The sequence below is a fragment of the Trachemys scripta genome, chromosome 14 (assembly GCF_013100865.1).
Source record: "Trachemys scripta elegans isolate TJP31775 chromosome 14, CAS_Tse_1.0, whole genome shotgun sequence".
Taxonomy (NCBI): Eukaryota; Metazoa; Chordata; order Testudines; family Emydidae; genus Trachemys; species Trachemys scripta.
The window spans coordinates 24,714,817-24,739,395 of record NC_048311.1 but is presented as its reverse complement, the minus strand read 5'-3'; the positions used below and the strand labels follow the sequence as shown (position 1 = coordinate 24,739,395).

Here is a 24,579-nt window from a genome sequence, read left to right as displayed (position 1 = left end):
TGTGGAAGTGCTAACTGGAAGAAGGTATGAATGTAATTGTTTGAGAGACTGACAAAAAGATGGACAAGGGTGGGTTCAAGTTGATTGAGGAAGATAAGTAGGGAACTGTAATGTATTTAATAAACTAAGAATGCTTAAAAGATATACCGGTAAATATTTTCTGATGGAGTTTTTATAGCATGAACCAACTTTTCTGATTTTTAGAAAAGACCTTTCTGAGCTTTTTAAAATTAATTTCCACAGAAAAAACCTAAAGGTAGAATTCCTCCTATCTGGTTATATATTGCAAGGAAATCTCTTATCGATGGTTAAGAAAAATAAACATCCATTTGTGATTTGATTTGATTTTTTTTATGAGTACATAAAGCCTTGAATGACATTTTTACTGGTTAAATAGAAAACATGACCCTAAATAACAACAAAGCCTTGTCTATACAAGGGATATTTTTTGCAGAAAATTCCCATTGTTGATACGACTGATTCAACTCCATTGGTTTTAGTAACATTGGGAGCTTTGCTGTAGAAAGCACCATGTCAATTAGATATGGTCTGACCAAGGTTACATGACATGATGCTTAAAACACTAACGGCCTGTCTACTGCAAAGCTCCTAATGTTGCTAACACTGACTGAGCTAAACTGGAATAAGTAAGTCTATACACTGCCAAATCCAGGTCACTGAACTTATGGGAGTAGTCCCATTGACCCCAGTGGAACTCCTCACATGGGAGTCAGGAGATCTGGGGTCTGTTTCAGCTCTGCCAGTGATCTGCTGTGTAATCTTGGGCAAGTCACTTTGCCTCTCTGAACCCTTATCTCTATTCCCATAATCTCTCCAAGTCAGGGACTGTTTCTTTATACACAGTGCAGTGCTTGTACACAGTGCAGTGCTTGCAGTGAAAATTTTTTTTAAAAGCCTTACTTGATAAAGATGAAATATCAGCCGAATGGGTGCACTACAACTTTAAGAAGAAGCACTCTCTGGCATGTGCTCCCATTTCGAGGATAGCCCCGGAACCCTGCCGTGCAGTTCCAGACATTGGCAGATGCTGCTTGTCACAGTGCTGTTCCCTGCTTGAGAGGGGATTCATTTGCTGTTGAAACAAAGCTCTCAGAGGTGGGAAAAACACAGAGAAACTGATGTCAAGTATCTGGGGGTATCCGAGTTAGTCTGTATCTACAAAAACAACAAGGAGTCTGGTGGCACCTTAAAGACTAACAGATTTATTTGGGCATAAGCTTTCGTGGGTAAGTGAGGTTTTTACCCACGAAAGCTTATGCCCAAATAAATCTGTTAGTCTTTAAGGTGCCACCAGACTCCTTGTTGTTTTTGTAGATACAGACTAACTCGGATACCCCCAGATACTTGACATCAGTTTCTCTGTGTTTTTCCCACCTCTGAGAGCTTTGTTTCAACAGCAAATGAATCCCCTCTCAAGCAGGGAACAGCACTGTGACAAGCAGCATCTGCCAATGTCTGGAACTGCACGGCAGGGTTCCGGGGCTATCCTCGAAATGGGAGCACATGCCAGAGAGTGCTTCTTCTTAAAGTTGTAGTGCACCCATTCGGCTGATATTTCATCTTTATCAAGTAAGGCTTTTAAAAAAAATTTTCACTGCAAGCACTGCACTGTGTACAAGCACTGCACTGTGTATAAAGAAACAGTCCCTGACTTGGAGAGATTATGGGAATAGAGATAAGGGTTCAGAGAGGCAAAGTGACTTGCCCAAGATTACACAGCAGATCACTGGCAGAGCTGAAACAGACCCCAGATCTCCTGACTCCCATGTGAGGAGTTCCACTGGGGTCAATGGGACTACTCCCATAAGTTCAGTGACCTGGATTTGGCAGTGTATAGACTTACTTATTCCAGTTTAGCTCAGTCAGTGTTAGCAACATTAGGAGCTTTGCAGTAGACAGGCCGTTAGTGTTTTAAGCATCATGTCATGTAACCTTGGTCAGACCATATCTAATTGACATGGTGCTTTCTACAGCAAAGCTCCCAATGTTACTAAAACCAATGGAGTTGAATCAGTCGTATCAACAATGGGAATTTTCTGCAAAAAATATCCCTTGTATAGACAAGGCTTTGTTGTTATTTAGGGTCATGTTTTCTATTTAACCAGTAAAAATGTCATTCAAGGCTTTATGTACTCATAAAAAAAATCAAATCAAATCACAAATGGATGTTTATTTTTCTTAACCATCGATAAGAGATTTCCTTGCAATATATAACCAGATAGGAGGAATTCTACCTTTAGGTTTTTTCTGTGGAAATTAATTTTAAAAAGCTCAGAAAGGTCTTTTCTAAAAATCAGAAAAGTTGGTTCATGCTATAAAAACTCCATCAGAAAATATTTACCGGTATATCTTTTAAGCATTCTTAGTTTATTAAATACATTACAGTTCCCTACTTATCTTCCTCAATCAACTTGAACCCACCCTTGTCCATCTTTTTGTCAGTCTCTCAAACAATTACATTCATACCTTCTTCCAGTTAGCACTTCCACACTGTTCAGCCTCCCTGAACTCATCTGCAAGGCTTGACCGTCTCCATGTTTAAGTCCCCCTTTTGCCACCTTTAGTGAATCTTTTTGATTCACACACAAAATCTCTTTTGTTGCTTCCCTTGCCCAACCTCTGTCTACCTGTCTGCATCTCTCTTTCAGACAAACTCCTCTGGGGCATGACATTCCTTGTTGTATGTCTGGAAATAACCTAGCATATAATTGGGCACTACCGCCAAACAAATAATGCATAAAGTGATGATAATACTGAGGAAAATGACATTTCAATAGATGTTTCCTGTTATTCCAGTATGTATAGATAAGAACACACAACATGTTAGACAAAGAGATTAAGATTCTTCTTTGAACAGATATAAAGTATAATGATGGTATCATTATGTGATGACTTTTCTAGAATTATATTTTATTACCAGTTAGTAACTGAGGTTAGAAATATTCAGGTAATTTATCGTCTGCTAAATAATCCTGTAATCCTTGGTAGCAAGAATCATGGAATGATTTCATAAAAAAAAGTCAATGATAAATTAAATCATGAAAAAAAAATCCTACAAAAGTCAATTATATAACAGTAACCTTTCAGGTTAAAAACCTTAAAGGGTGAAAATTCATTAAGATGTTATGGCCCTTAGCCAGGTGAATGCTTTGTTATAGAATATGGAAAAATACTTGCATCCAGTCTATCATAAAATAGTAATTAATTTTTAAAAAATTGTGGAATATGTCATTGGAAAGATTAAAATATATATTCCATTAAATGGCACTTGTTTAATCTAGAAAAAATATAAGAAAATAGGCACAAGCAACAAAGTGCAACAACATGAATTGTACCAAATATCAGAGGGGTAGCCGTGTTAGTCTGTATCCACAAAAACAACGAGGAGTCCGATGGCATTTTAAAGACTAACAGATTATCTAACACAAATCTGTTAGACTTTAAGGTGCCACCGGACTCCTCGTTGTTAATGTTCATTGGTTTTTTTTTATTCCCTTGTACATAGCTATTTTAAACACAAGGAATGTAGTGTTTAAACTTCCTGTAAATCTCAATTAGCACCTGAATATGTGCATTACTGATATATCATCATATTATCTAAACCTATTGGCAAATTGTGCAGCTTCACACACAAAGATTGTGCCTAATCTGCATGTGCCTGTGTTTGCACAGAGAAACTGGGTAAATTACGTCTACAAATGACCAGTCATGCACGACCATCATCCTTGCACAGCACACCCAAAGGAGGAATGCAATTGGATGCATGTTTTTCATGTACACACCCACTGTTCAAAAAAATAATAATCAAGCTTGCTGAAGAACCATGATCTGGTATCAGTGACAACGCAGCTAACTATGAAGAATATTTAGCTAAGTTTCTTTGGCCCTTTAAAAGGATACAGACGAGTGCTGCATAGGACATTTGTTTTTAATTTTCAATTGTTTGTAAGAAACATGAAGACAATTTATTTCTTTATTGATTTTGTACTTTTCCATCTGGTAAATATACTGTTTTCTTCTTTCAGTTTCCACTGCAACTGAAATTAAGATGGCTATTAATTTGCTTATCTTTTGCCAGTATCATTACAAATTTGTGAGTATAATAAGTTAGTTTGCCAATACTGAGAGCAGAACCCAGCAAGTTGTGCATGAGCACAACAGTCATGATACAATTCTGCACAAACTGTTTGTGTATGTTTTAAATTATCATTTTTGCTGACATGCTTGGCATGGTTATCTAGTGGTTTGAGAAGGATCTGGGAGTTAAGATTCCTGAATGCCATTTATTTTGAGCTAATCATGGAAAGGTTCCATTGGTTCAGTAAGAAGTTGATTTAAATAACAAAGGTTCAGTAACAGTTGATTTAAGGCTCTTAACTATAACCACTTGTAAAATTAATATAGCACTTACTTCTGACACAGAGTTGTTAGGAAGCTAATTAATTAATGTTTCTAGAACACTGAGATTTTTGCATGAAAAATACAAGACATATGCAAACGTTATTATGCAGAGAAGTAGTGTGTTATAACATATAAACTCCATATTTGGCATGACCTTATTGTAGCTGGCTCATTCCTAAGAGAAGCTCAAGACACATCTTCAGTAAACTTATAGTATGATATTCTACAACAAGGAAGTTTTCAAGGGAATATTAGTTATAATTATAATATATGCAGCTTTTCATCTCAAGGGCATCGGTTTGCAAGCAGTGTCGGTTAAATGACTGAAAGATTTAAAAGCTGTTTTTATTTGGAGTTTGGTGGTCTCCATCTAGTACCAAGTGAACATGTGTCTACATTATAAAAAAATAACCACAGTTGGTACTATTTTGCAACCTTAAGGCAGTCTCAGCAGGGAGATTGAGGACTGAATGGACTTGATGACTGAATTATTCTCCAACCTTTAGGGGTCGCTGCTCTGAGGCAGAGATGAGGCAGGATTGTGTGGCGATCTGGGGAAGCTTTTTCAATGGAAAGGCAGAGGCCTTCAATCTCTACGGCCATTGTGAACAAGAAATTAACAAAATTAAAATATTTACATTTGTAAGAACCTGGTTTGGACTGTGTTTACCTTTAAGAACGTACTGAAACAACACACCATCACCACCAATGCTAACAATGAGAACTTGATCCAGTAACCCCGGGTTTACTACATTCTTGTTAAACTAAAAAACAAACAAAACTAAACTTACCTTTTATGTAAATGTAGGGACTCTGTAGAGGCCATCTTCTTAGATTAATTGTGAAATGTTTGGAATAGAAGATTCTGAAAGATAAATGACAGACCCACAACCGAGATTAAGGATTGCTGTAAAAAAGGAGAAACCACTTTTAGAAACTTGCAGACATGTTTATTTTTAAATTCTCATACTGTACCAATTTTTTAAAGACTGTTTGCCTGAAGATAAGTGGGAAGAGATCACTTCTGGGCATAACTGGTTCATGAATTGACTGCTGAGGAGCAAAGTACCAAAAGCCTAACATCCTCAGCTGTTCTTTGTTGTACCACTATAAATCCAGAGTAACTCCATTGGCATAAATGGAGCTCCTCCAGATTTACATTGAAGATTTACACAGATTTAGACCCCTTGTGATTCAAACCTTCTGTGCAATTAAATATTATTAATGAAACTATGCAAAAGGGTCACTCCTATAATAGCCTCACCAAAACTGTAAGTCCATGAGAAACATTCCTGAATGTATTTAGGTTATAGTCATCTGATAAACTGCTGGATCATTACTGGTTTGAAAATATCCTACCGGTTCATTTAACATCTAGTTCAAACATGTTGGTTTCAAGAGAACATGACTTACTTCAGCCTCCCTTGCTTTTAATATCTCTTCCCCTTTTGTTAACAAGGAGAATTATAAATATTGTTTTCACCCCTTTTGGCTGATTGTAACAAGAGTCATTCAATGACTCGTGCAACCAGTGTGTTACAAGGATGGGCTGGTATACCTCATTTTAGAAGGCAGCAAATTCATTAGCTGCCACATTTGGTGCAGTTGTTTGTCACCCTCTAGAGCAGCACCTGAAAACAAGATGTGCCACTCAGTCTGAAAATGCAGCCCAACTATAGGACGCAAAGCTTAATGTTTCAGTTGTGTGGGTTTTGACTTAAAGCGATGTAAAAAAAGGAACTCATAAATCAGAAAAATCCAAGTAATTACAAAACCAAAATCAGGTAGAGCTTGTTCTGCAACTCTGAAGCCTTTTGAAAATCTAAACAAAAACTAATTCTCAGAAAACCAATGCATGAGTAATAACTTGACTTCTCCATGCATCATTTACCAATCAGTAGAGATAAGTACCTACATTCACAAGAGGTGTCCTGAAGTTTAGCCTAATAAAATTTGCAAAAGTCTGAGTTCCTTGGATGAAGTTCTACATAAAAGTGAAAAGTACTGGTATTCTTTCAAACCCATCAACTAATATAATGATTGTAGCATAGCTGCCCCCAATGTTAGGGTTTGATACTTCCAATTCCCCCATACACATCCTAAATAATGGCAAACAGTTTGCACCACTTTCAAATTTTCCATCAATTGTTGGATGTATAAAGTTTCTTTTTAAAGACACAGTCCAATTTGTTCTTTCTGTCCATAAGTATATGTTTGCAAAAAAGTAAATAAAAATATTTATATTAAATAAAATTTTTAAAAGAGAGACTAAGCTTCCCCAGGAATTTTTGCTCATTCATCTTCTCTAGATAATGCTATTGTCACCTATAGTGTGTAGGGCCAGTATAGTTAGGATTAGCTACCTTTGCGAATTTGTGTGAACTTGATTGTCGTGAAATCGTTACTGTTAACATCACATTGGCATGTTACATAACTTGTCAATATTTTCTATCAAAATATAGTCAAAGCAATACACAATGGGGTGACAATGCAGCAAAATATAACCCACTGACCCAAACTTGATCCCACTGCAAAAAGTCATCAGGTCAGGACACAGAGTAGGGATGTGGTGTTCAAAAATTTCGCTTGCGTCCCAGGCCACGCCATTTGCAACCATTTGTTCAAATAAATGGAATTACATCATTACATCCATCACTCTGTATGAAGATGCCACTACAGCGACTCTGAACTTCATCAACTCACTGTTATGCACGACTTCACAGAAAGGCACTGCCTGAAAACACCAGTGTGCTGTAGGAAAGTATTGTGATGCAATAGGATGGACTTGGCCAAAAAACCAAGGCACTACAGTGAAATATTGCAACCAAGCACCATCGTGCCATGTTATAACGTTGACTGTGCTGCATCAAGACTTCCTAAAAACATAGCGTGGCAATCCACGGCAGGCTGCTTGCTTGGTCTAATGCAAACAGTCTGACGCGAGGCTATGGTGAGGTTCTGCACGGCCCCAGAAGCACTGCAGGCCACAGGAACTTCCCTACAACAGTATAATGGTATGTAGCCCCCGAGAAATGTCCCTGCAGCAAAAGGTCCCTTGACAGAGAAACAGCCATGAGCCTTCCCTGTACTGGGACACCCTGGAAGCCTGGGGAATGCTCACAGTGCTTCACTGGATGACCCTGCAGAGAAAAACCATTTTTGCTGGGTACAACCCTGTGGGTAGAAGGGTTTTGTGGGGTGACACTCCCACAAGATCAGACCTTTGGGAGAAACAGCGTGCTCCCCTTCCCTGGGGCAGCCCCACTGAGAGAGCACTCCCACTGCCACTGCAATGTTCCCATTCAGAGCGCTCCCGCTGCCCCATTCAGAGCGCTCCCATTCCCTCTGCCATGTCCCCATTGGGAGTGCTCTTGCCAACTCTGAGTTGTCACCATTGGCAGCACCCTCACTGCCCCATCCCCCATTGGGAGCACCCCCCTGCTCTGCCATGTCCCCAATGGCAGCGCTCCCCATGTCCCTGTCCTGCCCCCATTGAGGGCGCTCCCCCTCACTATGCCCCCGTTGAGGGCCCTCCCCCGCCCCTGCCATGTCCCCATTGCGGGCTGCCCCCGCCTCTGCCATGCCCCCAGTGGGAGCGCTCCCCCCGCCTCTGCCATGCCCCCATTGAGGGCTGCCCCCGCCTCTGCCATGCCCCCAGTGGGAGCGCTCCCCCCGCCTCTGCCATGTCCCCATTGGGAGCGCTCCCCCCGCCCCTGCCATGCCCCCACTGGGAGCGCTCCCCCCGCCCTTGCCATGTCCCCATTGGGAGTGCCCCCCCCGTCTCTGCCAGACCCCCCCTGGGAGCGCCCCCCCCCGCCTCTGCCATGTCCCCACTGAGGGCGCTGCCCCCGCCCCTGCCATGTCCCCACTGAGGGCGCTGCCCCCGCCCCTGGGAGCACCATGCCCCCTTTCCTCCCAGGAGGGGGGTGTGGTGTCAGGGCAAAGCCCTGGTGAAAGTGACAGAGAAACCCCGCTGCGCCACACGCGCCAGCCGACTGGACTCCCCGCAGCTCCTGGCCGGGAGGGGGCGGGGTCAGGGCCAGGGCAACGAGAACGCGAACTTACCCCCTGCGGCCGCCGTACACTGTGCGCCACCGAGTCTGGAGACTGCCCGGTCCCTGCCGCGCAGCCACCTGAGCGCCGAGTCTCGCGAGAATAGCGAATCACGTGTGTGAAGTGCCGCCCTGCCCGACAGACCCGGGTCATCACGTGAGAGAGGAGGATGGGGCTGTGCGGGCGGGGCTGGAGGTGTCTCGGGGTCCTTCGGCTGCCGTGCGTGGCTGCCGGATCGGGCCCCCGCCTGCTCCGTGTCTGGGCCCCAGCCGCTGGGGAGCCCCTGGCCCGGGGGGGCTCGTCCTGCGGCCGGTGCCCTCGGACCGGGGCCCCGCACAGCCAATGGGCCCCCCGCGGGCCGGGCAGCGCCCCCCGCCGCCAGGCCTGGCCTGGCCTCCAGCAGGCGCGAGGGGTGGCGCGCCCCAACCCTTTCCCGCGGGGCCAGGAGCAGGAGTGGAGACGCAGGAACAGGACCGTCCTGACCTACATCGCCGCCGCGGCCGTGGGCATGGTGGGCATGTCCTACGCGGCCGTGCCGCTCTACCGCCTCTACTGCCAGGTCAGGGCCGGGACAGGGACCCCCGCCCGCCAAGGACTCCCCCACCGGCCGGGAGGTTTAGGGCTGCCGCAGAGATGTTGCCCCCCCTTCCCTCTCCCCCGTTGTGCTAAGGCTACAATCTAGGCTTAAGGCGGGGTCAAGTACACACACGACCTGTGTCCCTATCCAGTGCAGGGACAGGCAGCCTGCGCCCACTCCTGTCCCTGCTGGGTCTGGCGCCAGGGAAAGCCCTAGCAACCGGACGCTTGACTGCTAAGAATACCAGTGTGGATGTGGTGGGCATTTCTTGGGCATGTAGAGCGCAGTGTAGGGTATATAGCCTAGGGTTCAGGTGGGTAGGGCACTCTCCCCACCTGAACCGTGACTCTTTCTACTCCAGTGGCTCTCAAACTTTTTTACTGGTGACCCCTTTCACATAGCAAGTCTCTGAGTGCGGACCCCCCCCTTATAAATTAAAAACTTCTTTATATATTTAACACCCTTATAAATGCTGGAGGCAAAGCAGGGTTTGGGGTGGAGGTTGATAGCTCGTGACCCCCAATGTAACAACCTTGTGACCCCCTGAGGGGTCCTGACCCCCAGTTTGAGAACCCCTGGTGCACACTGCTAGGTGGGCATACAGTGTACATACTCTTTCCCCTGCCGTAAGCATAGATGTACCCTAAATATCAGGCTCTACCGGGACACAGGGGTCTCACTTCCCTCTCCTTGCTGCAGCCTTCTGCCCCATATATTTTAAATTGGTGCCATCCACTTACTGTTTATTGATTGCATTACCATAGCACCTAGGAGCCTAGTTAATGGCTAAGACCCTGTTATGCACTTGCCTGTTTCTTTTTTATTTTATTTTATTATTATTGTTTCAAAAGGGCAGTGTAACAAAATTACTTGTTCCCTTTTGCTTCAGTTTGTTTACTGTGTGTATGGTAATTTTCACTTTCCCCACTACAGTCTGGAACCTTTCGTAAAGGGGAAAAGAAAAAAAAATCAATGAAAAAGAAATAGATTTGGTCAGGGGACTCCTAGGGAAGAGTAGTACCTGACACTACTTTCAATTCTTCCTGAAATTGACTAGCTCTTAAGGTGGTAGTGTTGATACCTTTAACCTTCTTTCTACAGAGGTTGAAATTGGTATTTCAGGTACCAGAAAGTAAACCTCAAGTTTTCAATTTTAATACTGCTAACTACAACTTTTCTTTTTCTAAAGGCTACTGGACTAGGTGGGTCAGCAGTAGCAGGCCATGATTCAGACCAGATTGAGACTATGGAACCTGTTAAAGATCGCATCATTAAGGTCACTTTCAATGCTGATGTGCATGCAAGTCTACACTGGAATTTTAGACCTCAGCAAACAGAAATATACGTAAGAAACTTACACAACAATTCATTTAGACATCATACAATGATTATCAAAGCTACAAAAAAAAACTTACAAAACTGAAAAATTGAGGGTTCAAATCTTAACTGTTTAAAACTTGTTCTATGTTAGCTTCTGATACATACATTAGCTCTTATCTTGAAAAGATTTAAACATGGGTATGAGCCTTTTTGGGATCAAGGCTATACGTAGGTCTATTCATGGACTAAAGTATTTATAGGACGGGAGTCTTATTTTTCAGCACTCATTCAAATAATATTATTGAAGCTACTTTCATTTGAATTCATAAATGTTAATGACAGATTCAAAGGATATTGTCGAAGGGATTTTGCATAATTTTAAAAATAATTGTCGGTTTTTTATTTCAGTTTAAGGGGCAAAATCAAATGATTGAAATATTTTTACTTACCAAATATTTGCCTTGGTTGCTGCTGTACACATTGGTTTGTAGATTAGTTTCTTAGAACGTTTTAGAAAAGGTTCATAAAAGTTGCATGGGCTGCAAACAAGGGCAAAATCGCAAGTTGGGGCCCCAGTCTTGCAATTTACAATGCAGGTGGGCATTGAAGTCTGCAGGGCTCACGCAGGCAGGGCAAAGCAGTCCACCTCCGCATTGTAAATTACAGCATTAGAGCTTAGGTCAATGGCACTTGCTCTTCTTGTCAGTATTCTTGCATGATTATTTGTCTTTTTTTTTTTTTTTTTTTTTACACCTTTAATAATATTGCTACTGTTTAAAGCTGGTTACCAACACGGGCTCTTCTGAGGTCAGTCATGTTCCTTGATCAGTTTGTTTGAATTCATTATTGAAATTAGTGTTTTGATATTTTTTTCAACCAGTGCTATTGGACTTTATATACCAAAGTGTATTAATCTGACATGGGCTTTAGTCTAGGCTCTCGCCCCCTGACCCCACCCCCAAAAAAAGGCTTCAGAACCCAAGCTCTATCCAAAGCTCCAACTTCAAACCACAGTCTACATGTGGGCTGTGTAGATATACCCTGGAAGTCCAGTATCTTGTAGGATAAGATCCAAAATGTATCCATATTATGATTAATTTTGTGTGTGGATATTAAAGCTAGTTCTCAATACTGTTTTTAATTTACAATCACTTTTCCAGATTCACTAATGTTGGAAATATAGGAAATAGATAACTTGCAGTGAATCTGCCTTTAAGGCAGCTAAAAAAAAATTATCACTGGAATAAATTTAACAACATAAGTCCTACAGAACTTTTTGAGAGTGGTGTAATGAACTTAAATTAAATATAATAATTGTATTTTTGTTTTTGAAACAGGTTGTACCAGGAGAGACTGCACTGGCATTTTACAAAGCAAAGAATTCTACAGACAAACCAGTAATTGGAATCTCTACATATAACGTGGTTCCATTTGAAGCAGGACAGTATTTCAATAAAATACAAGTAGGTGACGTGTGTAAACTCCTAGGCGCGTGAGGCAATCTAGACTGGCAAACTGAAAAATTCAGTATTTCAGACATTATCCTTTTCCAAATGGGCATGCATCAATTCATCTATTTAGCCTAGGCTAAACCATAGAGGCGGGTTCTAAAAGTCCTATTAGAGTGGCTCCCAGAGTATAGGAGATGGACCACTAACGATCTCATAGGCCCTTGTGGGTTGAATAGTCATAGGGTATTGATTGTTCACTTCAAAACTATTAAATACTTTCCTAATATAACTTTTCAATTTAAGCAGTTGCTGTAATTACCACTTAGTATTCATTCACCAGAGAAGGAAGATAATCTATGAATTACGAATAGGGGAGAAGTTTGTGTCATGGACCATATCTCTGTTAAACAATGTAAAAGAGAGAACCTGCTATCCCGTCACAATCAGATCTCATTCCATTAGACATTTAAATTTATCAAAGTAGGAGAACTAGAAAAAACAGGTTTCAGAGTAGTAGCCGTGTTAGTCTGTATCCGCAAAAAGAACAGGAGTACTTGTGGCACCTTAGAGACTAACAAATTTATTAGAGCATAAGCTTTCGTGGACTACAGCCCACTTCTTCGGATGCATATAGAGTGAAACATATATCGAGGAGATATATACACACATACAGAGAGCATAAACAGGTGGGAGTTGTCTTACCAACTCTGAGAGGCCAATTAAGTAAGAGAAAAAAAACTTTTGAAGTGATCATCAAGATAGCCCAGTACAGACAGTTTGATAAGAAGTGTGAGAATACTTACAAGGGGAGATAGATTCAATGTTTGTAATGGCTCAGCCATTCCCAGTCCTTATTCAATCCTGAGTTGATCGTGTCTAGTTTGCATATCAATTCCAGCTCAGCAGTCTCTCCTTGGAGTCTGTTTTTGAAGTTTTTCTGTTGTAAGATAGCCACCCGCAGGTCTGACATTGAATGACCAGACAGGTTAAAGTGTTCCCCCACTGGTTTTAGAAAAAACAGAACACTTAAAGACTGTTTTTAACATGCAGTGTGTACATATTTGTTCTGTAACTGTTCCCACTTTCCACCATGTACAGTGCTTTTGTTTTGAAGAACAGCGGCTTAATCCCCAAGAGGAAGTGGACATGCCTGTATTTTTCTTCATAGATCCTGAATTTGCTGAAGACCCAAGAATGGCCAATGTTGATCTGATCACTCTTTCTTACACTTTTTTTGAAGCAAAAGGAGGACACAAATTGCCACTCCCAGGTTATCAATAATATACTATCTATACAACAACTGAGTAGTTTCTTTGATACCTAGCAGCCAAATGATGTCAGCTTTGTAAAACACATTTTTCGAAAGACACAAGGAGGATATGAAACACCACATGGAACTACTGTACAATATGAATTTGTATTTTAAATTATTAAACCATGGCTCTTAAAGTGTGATTTTATTCTACTTTCCCTACAAGGACCAGTGATGTCGGAACACATAGGAAAAGGGAAATCTTCAAAACAATTATCAGATTTAGCTTTACATTCAATTGATAGGAACAGATTTGTCCATTAAATCTCTGAGGGTATGGAGTTGTTAATCTCCTCTGTTGATGAAAACCAGATAAGAAAACTGTTAATACCTGAAAATGATTAAGAGCTTATGGTACTTCAGAAGAAAGACAACTTTCATTGATCCTGTATTTTAGGTGAAAAGGAATACCCCTTACCAGCAAATATTCTACCTAATCTTGAGACCTCATGAGAGGAAACAAAATCAGTCTGGGTCACTAAAGAATACTTACGTGGTACAGGAAAAGTTGATGATTCATTAGGACTCTCCCTTTTAAGATTGTACTGAATTAATAGTCTGACATAGACCAGTGGTCACTGCTGCTAGAAGTACTGTGTGTTGGATGTCATGCACAACAGAGGTCCTGACTACTTGTGGTTATTTTTCCAAAAAAAACACTAAACTTGTTACAGGTATTTCTATTTCGGTGTTCAATTTTGGTAAGCAGCAGTACAGTGTTGTGTACTGTTAGAGCTGCTGTTTCACCTCAGATGTGACTGCATTTTGGTGGTAGATGAAAATAATTTCTACATGAATATCTTATAGGAGAATTAGGCTGATTTGTGAAGTACTTAGATATCTTTGAATGAAAGATGGTATAGAAGCTCTTACTGGGTTATTTTTTATTATGGCAGTTTTGAACCAGAGCTTAATGTTTTGCATTGCTGGTTTCTACCTAAGCCCCAAAGAAAGTAGCAAAAGTGTTTACAGAAGATTCTCAAGCTACATCACTTTCTTTATCTAAAAAGCTGTCAGGAAGTACAATATTATATCAGAATAGTTCTTCTCTACCTGCCCTTCTATCTAGGTATTAATATGGCTTTCCACAATCATTAATGGATTTTATTCTCACAAGAGCCCTGTGACATACAGTTATCCCCATTTTATGTATGGGGGAACCGAGGCAAAGGGTGGAAGAAGTGATATGCCCAAGCTCACACACAAATTGAACTCGGGTCTCAAATCCTACTCTCGTATCCTTTTCCCCCTAGACCCTCCTTCCTACCCTCGCGTTAGTGCATGGGCTGTGATAAAAGTAATACCAAAAGTAGTAGTTCAGAGTACAGACATCACCATGAGGGGCACATTAGAAATCATGACAAAATATCTAATTGCTATCATTTAGGTCTCTGCAAATTACATTTGTATATGATTTAAGAACAGTGCTATGCAGAGGAGCTCTTGTTGTTCCCCTGTCTCTATTTTTTTGTGATCTTTTACGTATATCCAAATTATTGGTTGTTTTTAAAATACTTGTTTTAAAAGAGACTTCCAAAGAACATTATTGTACTGTGTATTTACTGGCATCCAGTGTATCTTTTGTAATAACACAATGTGAAATCTGAACTAGACTGATTAAAAATATTATAGTTTTATGCTGAGTGTTACATTGTTCTGCTGCATAAAATGATTTTTAGTGTGTGGAGAGTCTGAGCAAAGCCCTGGCCTGTGCAAGATTGTAAATTCCAGACTGAAGGCCAAATGTTGGCCCCAGAGAAGCGTATGGAAATTTAGCTATTGACTTATTTCTTCAAATGTATACAAACACAAGCTTCCTTTGGAGCTCTGGGTGCTTTAGACAGACTGTTAGAAACTCCAAATAAACACTCCTTTTCCCCTCCAATCATATTCCCATAGCAGCACAAACAAATGTTGAATAAATACCAATAAAATTTCTCCCAGAGTTCTCCACCAACTTCACGAAGTTCTCTGTGGGCCAGTGAGATGTTATATATGCCTTATAAATAAAGAACTCAGACTGTTACATACCATGCAAATACCAGGGGTATAGGGGCCCTATCAGAGAACACTCTGCCATGGATTCCTCTTTTAAGCCTTGTCTGCACTTAAGATTTGCCATTTTATCTGTGCCAGAGAGTTAAGCGGCAGAGCCTCCCCACCTCTACTATCAATGCAGTTATGAGTATAGTGTATTCCAGTTAATGAAGTAGGTTGTCCCCCCATCAAGCACTTATATAACTATCTGCATTAGGGCTTTTACTGGCATAGCTATGCTGCAACAAAACAAAATTCCAAGCACCATAGAGTTGGCTGGGAATTTTCCATTGGAGTGAGTTGAGCAGCAAGCTGGAAAATTCCATTTCATTTCTTCTAAAATGGAATTTTGAGACTTTTCCCCTTCTGGCCCAATTCAGGAAAAAATGTTCAGGGGAGAGAAATTCTGTTTTCTGGCCAGATTACTGACAATAAAACTTAAGTGTAAATCATTCCTGATTCTGAAGCTGTAGACCACATTGGACTAAAGACAAGATGTTTCTTAAATGGGTCTGTGATTTGACTGTAAGGCCTTTGCCTGCACTAGAGCAACTTGCATGCATGGTGTAGCCATGTCAGTCCCAGGATATTCAAGACAAGGTGGGTGAGGTTATATCTTTTATTGGACCAACTTCTGTTGGTGAAAGAGACAAGCTTTTAAGCTTACGCAGAGCTCCAGACCTGAAGAAGGGCTCTATGTAAGCTTGAAAGCTGGTCTCTAGAGCAATCTGGCATGTTGGCCATTGTGGAGGCTCATCCCCACCCACATACTGGTCACACCTTATACTCAGAAGTATTCCCAGTGGTGTAAGTATTTTTGGGGTAGTGTTATATGATGGGTATTTCACCTTTTATGAATGACAACTGGTAAGAAGTCCAAGTGGTACAGTGGTAGTTTTCCACTAACAATTTGTATCAGAGTAGCAGCCGTGTTAGTCTGTATCCGCAAAAAGAACAGGAGTACTTGTGGCACCTTAGAAACTAACAAATTTATTAGAGCATAAGCTTTCGTGGACTACAGCCCACTTCTTCGGATGCATAACGAAGAAGTGGGCTGTAGTCCACGAAAGTTTATGCTCTAATAAATTTGTTAGTCTCTAAGGTGCCACAAGTACTCCTGTTCCTTTCACTAATAATTTGGTTTTCCTCTGGTTTTGTATTATAAAAGACATTATAACAGTTGGAGAGCTTAATATAATTTAATATTGCTTACATTTTAAGTTAAAATAATAAAATTTAACTTTAAACACACAGATTCAAAAAATCTTAATCTGACTTGCCAGCCACAAAAACCTATTTAAGTTTTATATCACAACTTTCAATTCAGCACTATTATGTCTTTCATGAAAGTGCAAAGTTTTACATTCAACATAAATATGGAAGGCACTTTAACCCTGCTAATAAAAGTAGCACTTTTTAATGCTAAGGTACTTACTTAAAATAATTTGACAACCAAATAACTTTTCCATATTGCTCTTCTTCCATCACTACAGATATTTTTTTTCCTTATAGGATTAAAAACTCTGAAAAATAAAAACAACACTTAGGAAAGTGTTGATTGGTTCATATCCAGTTTTTAAAGAGGCACATTAAAATTAAAAGTGAGGATGTGGTGTGATACAAGTAAGCAGAGAGGTTTAAAAAACAAAACAAAAAACAACTTCCTATTCTGACAAGCCCAGAAGAAAGCGCTCAGGCTCCAACTCAGAGTGGGTCCTTATTAAGGCAAAACCCATTAATTTGTACGTTGAACGAAAGCGTGTGTAAAATGTAGGTGTGTTTTTTTCTCCTTTGTTTTACAATAGACACTTGAATCAGGTTTTAGAATGAAGTAACATCTGCATTCAAAATATAAAGGCAAAAGGGTTCCATAGTGAGTATATTCACACAACAGTCGATAGATCTAACATAGGAGGCTCCTAGATACAGAACTCCTCCTAGGTTTTTGGATGGTGTCACTCACATTAGTTGCCCAACTAAGAGCACTAATGCTAAAAAACAGATTGAGTTATGCAGTTCCTGTAGATGAATAGTAGTTTAATTTTGTTTGCTACATAAAAAATAAAGCAGTTCAGCATGTTAGTTAATCTTGAAGCAAAGATTTCCTCTGTAATTGAAGACTGCTTGTGTTCTGCTTCAGTTAGCGGCAGAGTGCATTATTCCATAGACAGTTTTGTTTCAGGCCCCAATCCTGCAAACACATACAATAATAGTCCCCTTGAAAAATAAGTGTGTGCAGACTTGGGGCCTTACTTCGCTTATATAAAGTGTCAATGATCAGAATTGAAAGTAGATCCAAACACAACACATGGAAGTGGATAACACAAGACCCCAATGCTTATTTGTTGCTATGTTCAAAATAGCAAACAAGAGTTTTCCTTGTATTCACTTGTCAGTTATAGAAAGCAGTCTAGTGTTGGCATCAGAGAATAACTTTTGTGTTCATTAAGAGAGTTCACCTTCCACTCTTAACAATCTGTATGTTTTTTAACTTCTGATTTGGAGATATAATCATCAATTTCTTCATAAATAGCTCTGGAAGAAGAAGAGGAGTAGGGTAAATATTAGGTCATGCTCATTTCATTTCATTCAGCAAAAATGTGCCAGTGAAATCCTGCTCAAGTGTGAATATTTCTCTTAAGTGTCTAAAATGGCTACTAGACAGAAGTTGAAGTGGCAGGACAGCCAGCGTTCAAAATTGAGCACACTGCTAATTGTGGTGAATTTGGGAAAATACTGTACATCTCCACCTGGGACACTAGGAGACACCACTAAACTTGTTTTCACTTTTGAACGAAATAGGACTTTGGTTCAGGTCTCCAGAAGTAGCTGGAGAACAAAAATGTTAAAAGAAATACCTACTGATTTTAATAAATTAAAACTACAAAAGAAGATAGCTCTGAGCTAATAAATACTGTGAGGCTATAGCGGACTGCCCTCGCCAAGGCCAGTCCTGGTATGTTCAGCTTTTCATGCCATTGAACAAGAGTTAAGAAGACTATTTTTCAGCACATAGGTGGTTCGCTATTTTTCCAGTTACCTATTAATAAAACCCCCTGCACAGGTTTATTGCTTTTTTATATATATATATATATATATATATATATATATATATATATATATATATATTTTTTTTTAAATGGAGATATCCTCTCTCCTAGAACTGGAAGGGACCTTGAAAGGTCATTGAGTCCAGCCCTCTGCCTTCACTAGCAGGACCAAGCACTGATTTTGCCCCAGATCCCTAAGTGGCCCCCTCAAGGATTGAACTCACAACCCTGCGTTTAGCAGGCCAATGCTCAACCCACTGAGCTATCCCTCCCCCCCATTAGCTAACCCAGGCATGTTCAAAGAACTGCACAGAATTTAGCCACTCCTATTAATGTTAATCGCCTTCACCTGATGCCTACGTCAATTTGATTTATCTCATACATTTTTAACTCGCAAAAGAAATACATACAATAAAAGTAGGGCTGTCAAGCGATTAAAAAAATTAATCGCTATTAATTGCGCTATTAAACAATAACAGAATATCATTTACTTAAATATTTTTGGATGTTTTCTACATTTTCAAATATTTTGATTTCAATTACAACACAGAATACAAAGTGTACAGTGCTCACTTTACATTTATTTTTTATTAAACATTTGCACTGTATAAGAGAAACTTCAATTCACCCCATTGAAGTACTGTAGAGCAATCTCTATCATGAAAATTGAACTTACAAATGTAGAATTATGTAAAAAAGAATAACTGCACTTAACAATGAAACAATGTAAAACTTTAGAGCCTACAAGTCCACTCAGTTCTACTCCTTGTTCAGCCAATCACTCAAACAAGCATTCAATGTTGGGGGAGGACAGGAGAGGGGGGAAGTAAGCAATAACTTGTGCAGGAGGAGGGTGAGGAAGGGATCTTGCTGCTGCTTCTGGAAGGGTGGTTTCTGGTACTGGGCTCACCAGGCTCACCGCCTTTTACGGAGCTAGGTGGGCTCTCTTCCACTGAGTGAGCCCTTGTTTGCAAGGCAGGGTGGATTTTACCTCAGGGACTCATCATACTGCAGGGGTGGAGAGGTTGGTGCAGGGAGGCTGAGCTTGTCAGACCCGTGTTCTCTGTGGGGTATCCCTGGAGTGAGCAGCCAGCTAGGGGCAATGGGACATGACACAGGGAGGTTGGTCCCGGGAGTGAGGGGCCAGCTGGGAACAATAGGGCCCGGGCTGGCTAAGGTGCCGATCCGTCCCGTTTTGGCCAGGACAGTTCCCTTTTTCAGCTCTGTCCCGGCCGGCCCTTCTTTTTCGCCAAAACTGGGCACTTGTCCTGGCTGTAAGGCAGAACAGAGAGACGCAGCTCAGCACTGCCCCGCCCACCAGCAGGAAAGTGGAGAAATTTGCTGCTGGCAGGCAGTGCTGGCTTCAGAGCTGACCCCTTGGCAGCACAGAGCTGGAGTTGGGCGGGGAGGGTGTCAGCCTCAGCCAGGGGAGACGCGGAGCTGGGGGGGAGGGGGGGGAAATCCCTCAGCCTGGGGAGGCGCGGAGCTGGGGTGGGGGGAGAGATCAGCTTCAGCCGGGGGAGGCATGGAGCTCAGGAGGGAGAAAGATCAGTCCCAGCTGTGGGCAGCACAGGACTGGATAGGGGGATTGAGCCCCAGTTGTGGGCAGTCTGGAGCGGGGGGAGGGTCAGCCCAGCTGCGGGCGGCACGGGGGTGGGGCTTAGCCCCTGAGCTGGGGTGGGGGGTCAGCTCCAACCCCAAGTAGCATGGGACTCGGGATGGGGGAGGGGTCAGCCCCTGAGTTCAGGGTGGGGGTCAGTCTCAGCCCTGGGCAGCACGGGGGAGAGGGGTCAGCCCCAGCTGCAGGTCGCACAGGGTTGGGACGGGGACACCCCACTGTGGGCAGTGTGGAGCTGGAGGTGGGGGGCAACCTCGGCTGTGGGTGGCACAGGATGGGGGGGGCAGCCCCAGGAGGCATAGGGAGGTTGGCTTGGGCGAGCCCTGCAAGCGGGGGTGGAAGGGCACTCAGACAAGCCCCTAGCCAACCTGTTTTTACTTCAAAAGCGCCGAGATGAAAACCACATTACTTTCTCTAAACTCTAGAGCCTCTTCTCGTCCCACCATCTGGTGGCAGCTTCTGTTACTGTGCCTGACCAGACAGGTTCGGAGCAGCTCACACTGCCCTCCTGCCCAGAAGGTCTGTGATTAACACGCGTTAGTCACACGCGTTAACGGCTGCTAATTGATAGCCCTAAATAAAAGATATTACCTCACCCACCTTGTCTCTCTCATCCAATAAATCATTCCATCATACACTACTAAAAAGCAGTGAGAAACTGCAGATTAGTAACTTTCAAAATTACTCACTCTGTGCTGTAGCTTGGCGCTAAAGGATCAAATTCCATTATCTCATAATAATGAGGTGTCTGTGAACTGCTCTTTGATACGTCTGAAGGGAGATGGGAAAAAAGACAAATTAATACATATTTTAAAGTAAGCAAATAACATGCTTGATGAGCGTTTGCTTTGTTTTGCATCTTGAATTGACATAAAACAACAACTGATTATCCCCAATACATTTTCACGCTCTAAATATTAAACAGATGCATACTTCTCAAAGTCATCATACAGAGCCTTGGACCATGTTAGTTTTTGCTGCTGATTTTTTGTTGTGATCCTTCAGATCCACTATGCAAGGTCCCTATGGGACACTGGGAAAACAGATGCATAATGTGGAGGTTAGGTCTGAAGTGTAAAATGACTTTATTACCTGCTGGTGATGCACCTGGTGTTATCTCATTCAGTGATGAGGCATTAACAGTTTGGAGGTTTACAGTCTGCAAAGGCACTGGGTTTAAAAGCGTGGCAAGCTAAGGAAAATCAATCATAATAAAGTTAGTATGTAAGCAGGCAGTGCAAACAAAACATGTTTAAATTTGTATGCTGGTAGACAACCTTTTTATACTGTTTATTTTGTAAGATGGTAAAAACAGACAAAGGCTACAGATCAGGTCAGGCAGCACAAAACAATCCTCTATTGCTGTTCTCCATGTAAAACTGCTAGAGCCAATATTTCTATTACTGTAGTGTACATATGTATAATTTACTTGTATATATTCTATTCTGATACGTTGAGCCAGAGGCTGTGAGATTTGTACGTGGCTGTTAACTTGCTCTTTGACAGCAGGGGTGAAGGAGTGGGTGATGCCAGCCTCCCAAGATTTGTACTGATTGCAAAGAATACAATGCAAGTTCTTATGTGATCATAGAAAGCCCTTCATAATCTTGGCAAGAATCACATGAGTAACTTCCTCTCTCCTTATAACCCTGCTTTGCAGCTATGGTTGGTCAGTGTTGATCTCACCTCAGTCACTAGATTCAACCTAGCATGACATAGCCCTGATCTCTTGGTGCTGCTAGAATATAGATAATAATGCAGCAAGTCTTTCTTGGACATAGTGAACTCCCCATCCAAAGGGTCTGCTGACGAACAGATGAGTAACCTCCTCTCTGGCTGTTTTCAAAGTTTGATACAAGTCATTTATTTTATTTGGCTTATGTGGGTTCCCCACTCCCTTTGCTTTTATATCCAATCTTCTTTCCCTCCACCATACACATTCCTCATATTAAGCTGAGAATGCATCCCTTTGTGGGTGGGATATTTTGCCCACACACCATTTATCCTACATGGTGTTTGGCTGGTTCGTTCTTTTCTTAAAGTTTTTATATTACAAAAAAACAAAAACAAAAACCGTACAGTGCCTAGATGGTCTGCAACAGGAAACTTATAGCTGGGTAAACACACTGAATAGTGGCTCTCTCATACAGCAATCTCAATGTGCGGTATACATCCATTAATTATCTAAATACTACTCATACAGTAACGGCTTAGGCAAACTGCAGCAACCCAGCTGGCCACAGCGAGCATCTCACACACAACCTTTCAGTACAAAATGTGTTGTATCGAGAATGGGAAGTTACCCTGCACATTGAGGTTGTTCCCTATTGCTTTGGAAAAGTGCTGTGGGATGGATCTTTTAGTTCCATCTGGACAGCTAGCAGAACAAGAGGGAGGAGACCTCCGTTTTAACACTTGCCATGGAAGATTGCGATTCTGAGCATCCTTGTTACTCACGTTGTTATAGATATGACCTTCAGGGATGCTTTGGCTTGTGCTTTGTGCTCCAGTTGCAAACCTAGGTAACGATTAACACATAGAATGTCACTGAGAAATGAACAGAAGAACATGAACTCATATAATTAGATTTTTTTTCTTACTGGCTGACTGTCACCTTGTGCCAGAGCTGAGATCACTAGGGTCACCAAAAGGGGACAGCTGCCAGAACTGTCTCTGCAAGGTTTGGAACTTGCTTTCCTAGGTCCTAAGCTGTCTTAGTTTATTGACCTGTAAGGCATTATGCAAGGCTCATTTGTTTCTCCCAAACAGTGAGGGTTGGGAGGACGGGTAGGAAATCTTAAATATACTTTTGGCTGCTGGGTTATTAAATGTGTTAATTTTTGGTCAAAGGGTATTACAGAAGCAGCCTATTTTTAAAGGGTGACAGGATGAATCTAGAGCAAAAGGTAGGCATTCCTGTTTTATTGAACAAGTGTGCAAACCATAAGTAGTTCCAAACGTTCACAGATCCTTCCAAAAGTACGTGGCAGAGCAGCAATATAAAGAACAAACATCTCTGAAAACATTATAATACAGTTTCTTGGTAACATATTACTTACGAGGGCTGTTGAGCGTTTGCTAGAGCTAATAAATCTAGCTGAGGGTAGAGCAAAGGATGGTGGATGCTTGGATCTGCAGCACTTGTAGATCTGCAATCTAAAATTCAAGCTGGTATTAAAACTTGCATAACTCTTATTTGGCAAACAATTAAGTCTTTGCTGGGTTATTATTTATCAATGATTTTTTTTGGAGAGGGTATAAAATTGCAGTGAAGAAGTTGCAGTGTTGTGCAATTGCTTTGAAATACATACTGAAGATGCTGCTATTCCATTTAGTGATATTATAATTCTGCCTTTGAAGTGGTAAGAAATGTAGAGTTGATTTCAGAAATGCATTGTATTTCTGCCTGACATTTTAAATTGCCAGGGGGAGGGGGCAGTGGCACTATGCATATTAGGAAACATACTTTAAAACCAGAGGACCACCCATTTCTTATAGGATTGTAGGATAAGAATACATTTACTCTGAGTTCTTACCTCTCCCAACCTAAGTAACATGTTGCAGATTTGAAGGAGCTCCTTGAACATATTTAGGAAGTTCAGAAAGGATAAGTATGCCTTTCCCTTCTGAACCTACAGAACAAACAACTTGTGCCAGCAAGAGCTGTTATGTAGGTGCATGGTTATATGGACGTTCTTGGGCAGGGATGACAGAGATTGCTTCCTTGTAAATTATTAATGATCCCCCATTTAATAACGGAGGAGGCAGATTATTTCAAAACACAACCTCTCACATCAACAGATTTTTGTACAAAGTACCTTAAGTATACAATAGTAAATCAGCTCTATTTTCCCTTAAAGGTTCAAATCAGAACTCTCTCGTTTTCATTTAGATACACATTTGCCTCTTGCAAGGAATTTCTTGTTCTGGCCACAGTGGTTCTTTGTTTTAGGAAAGAACACTACAAAGGAATAACACCGCTCTCACTGATTGTGAGCCATTCCAAAATGACATTCAGGAGATGTACACAAAAAACCTCATCTTTATATGGTTTGTTATGGTAGTTCATTTATCCAACATCAGATGTACATTCCTGCAATAGTGTATTGTGTTGGGGCCAGTGTTCTGTTTGATACTCTGCACATTCACTCTCTCATCAGGGCCTGCATTTTGTTTCCTCTCAGATGTATTTGAAATTCATCTGAGGAAAACATGCTTGAATCATATCAGCAGCGGGACAGGGCAGCAGCAAGCAACTCTTACTTTCAGAAATGTCTTCATTAGTTTTGCAGCCCTCTAGCCCCACATCCATGTGATGTGAATCAGCATACTTTCATTCCATCTGCATAGGCTCCAGCACCACAAGGTTAGAAATATTTGATATCAAACTTCCTAATGTTTCAGAGAAAATACAAATCTTTCACTCACTTAATTCTGAAAACTGAGGAGTCTCAGGGCCAGTTCCCCCCAATGCTGACACAGGAATTGAAGAACTTGAATTGACGTCAAGTAGATCACATGATGGAGCAGATGGTTGTTTGCTATAGATCTAAGAAGAAAAAGAGTTTAAAAGTAAACTTAAGTTGCTATTGTCACTTAATACAAACATTTGAAATCAGAATCTGAATATTATTGAGGAAAGGTGACCAGTAGAGCTGGTTGGGAATTTTTCTATGATTTTTTTTAAATGCCAGTTTATCAAAACCAGAACTGTTTGTAGGAATAAGTTGGTTTTGAAT

At 41.4% G+C, this 24,579-nt stretch overlaps 3 protein-coding genes across 10 annotated transcripts in view; 1 reads left to right on the top strand and 2 right to left on the bottom strand.

Annotated features, from left to right (window-relative positions):
- Positions 1 to 8,618, bottom strand: part of STXBP4 (syntaxin binding protein 4) — a 126,342-nt gene extending 117,724 nt beyond the window's left edge. For 2 of the 4 annotated variants that reach the window (XM_034789696.1, XM_034789700.1), the window contains exons 1-2: positions 8,488 to 8,618; positions 5,214 to 5,287 (exon numbers count right to left, since the gene is read on the bottom strand). In XM_034789696.1, the coding sequence (XP_034645587.1) occupies positions 5,214 to 5,248 (35 nt within the window). In that variant the 5' untranslated portion in view covers positions 5,249 to 5,287; positions 8,488 to 8,618. Of the gene's footprint in view, positions 1 to 5,213; positions 5,330 to 6,935; positions 7,658 to 8,487 lie in introns of those variants that run through there. The other 2 variants (XM_034789697.1, XM_034789698.1) reach the window with 2 other exon arrangements.
- On the top strand, positions 8,571 to 13,792 carry LOC117887279 (cytochrome c oxidase assembly protein COX11, mitochondrial). 2 transcript variants are annotated; one of them, XM_034789703.1, is made up of 4 exons: positions 8,571 to 8,986; positions 10,242 to 10,397; positions 11,710 to 11,835; positions 12,922 to 13,792. In XM_034789703.1, the coding sequence occupies exons 1-4, from the start codon at positions 8,645 to 8,647 to the stop codon at positions 13,102 to 13,104; spliced, it is 807 nt and encodes a 268-aa protein (XP_034645594.1). In that variant the 5' UTR covers positions 8,571 to 8,644; the 3' UTR covers positions 13,105 to 13,792. The 2 variants fall into 2 exon arrangements, with proteins under 2 accessions (XP_034645594.1, XP_034645593.1); XM_034789702.1 differs by having other exon boundaries at positions 8,588 to 9,034.
- Positions 13,793 to 16,361: 2,569 nt separating this feature from the next.
- TOM1L1 (target of myb1 like 1 membrane trafficking protein) overlaps positions 16,362 to 24,579 on the bottom strand; it is a 39,102-nt gene continuing 30,884 nt past the window's right edge. For 2 of the 4 annotated variants that reach the window (XM_034790307.1, XM_034790306.1), the window contains exons 11-16: positions 24,269 to 24,389; positions 22,900 to 22,996; positions 22,298 to 22,358; positions 20,933 to 21,032; positions 20,530 to 20,611; positions 16,362 to 17,707 (exon numbers count right to left, since the gene is read on the bottom strand). In XM_034790307.1, the coding sequence (XP_034646198.1) occupies positions 17,641 to 17,707; positions 20,530 to 20,611; positions 20,933 to 21,032; positions 22,298 to 22,358; positions 22,900 to 22,996; positions 24,269 to 24,389 (528 nt within the window). In that variant the 3' untranslated portion in view covers positions 16,362 to 17,640. The remainder of the gene's footprint in view (positions 17,708 to 20,529; positions 20,612 to 20,932; positions 21,033 to 22,297; positions 22,359 to 22,899; positions 22,997 to 24,268; positions 24,390 to 24,579) is intronic. The other 2 variants (XM_034790308.1, XM_034790309.1) reach the window with 2 other exon arrangements.

What these genes read in the sequence shown, in the direction of transcription:
- LOC117887279 (XM_034789702.1), top strand. Translation starts at nt 8,645, where the DNA reads ATGGGGCTGTGCGGGCGGGGCTGGAGGTGTCTCGGGGTCCTTCGGCTG. An exon ending in TCTACCGCCTCTACTGCCAG is followed by an intron (nt 9,035 to 10,241) that starts GTCAGGGCCGGG and finishes CTTTTTCTAAAG; the next exon opens with GCTACTGGACTAGGTGGGTC. An exon ending in CTCAGCAAACAGAAATATAC is followed by an intron (nt 10,398 to 11,709) that starts GTAAGAAACTTA and finishes TTTTTGAAACAG; the next exon opens with GTTGTACCAGGAGAGACTGC.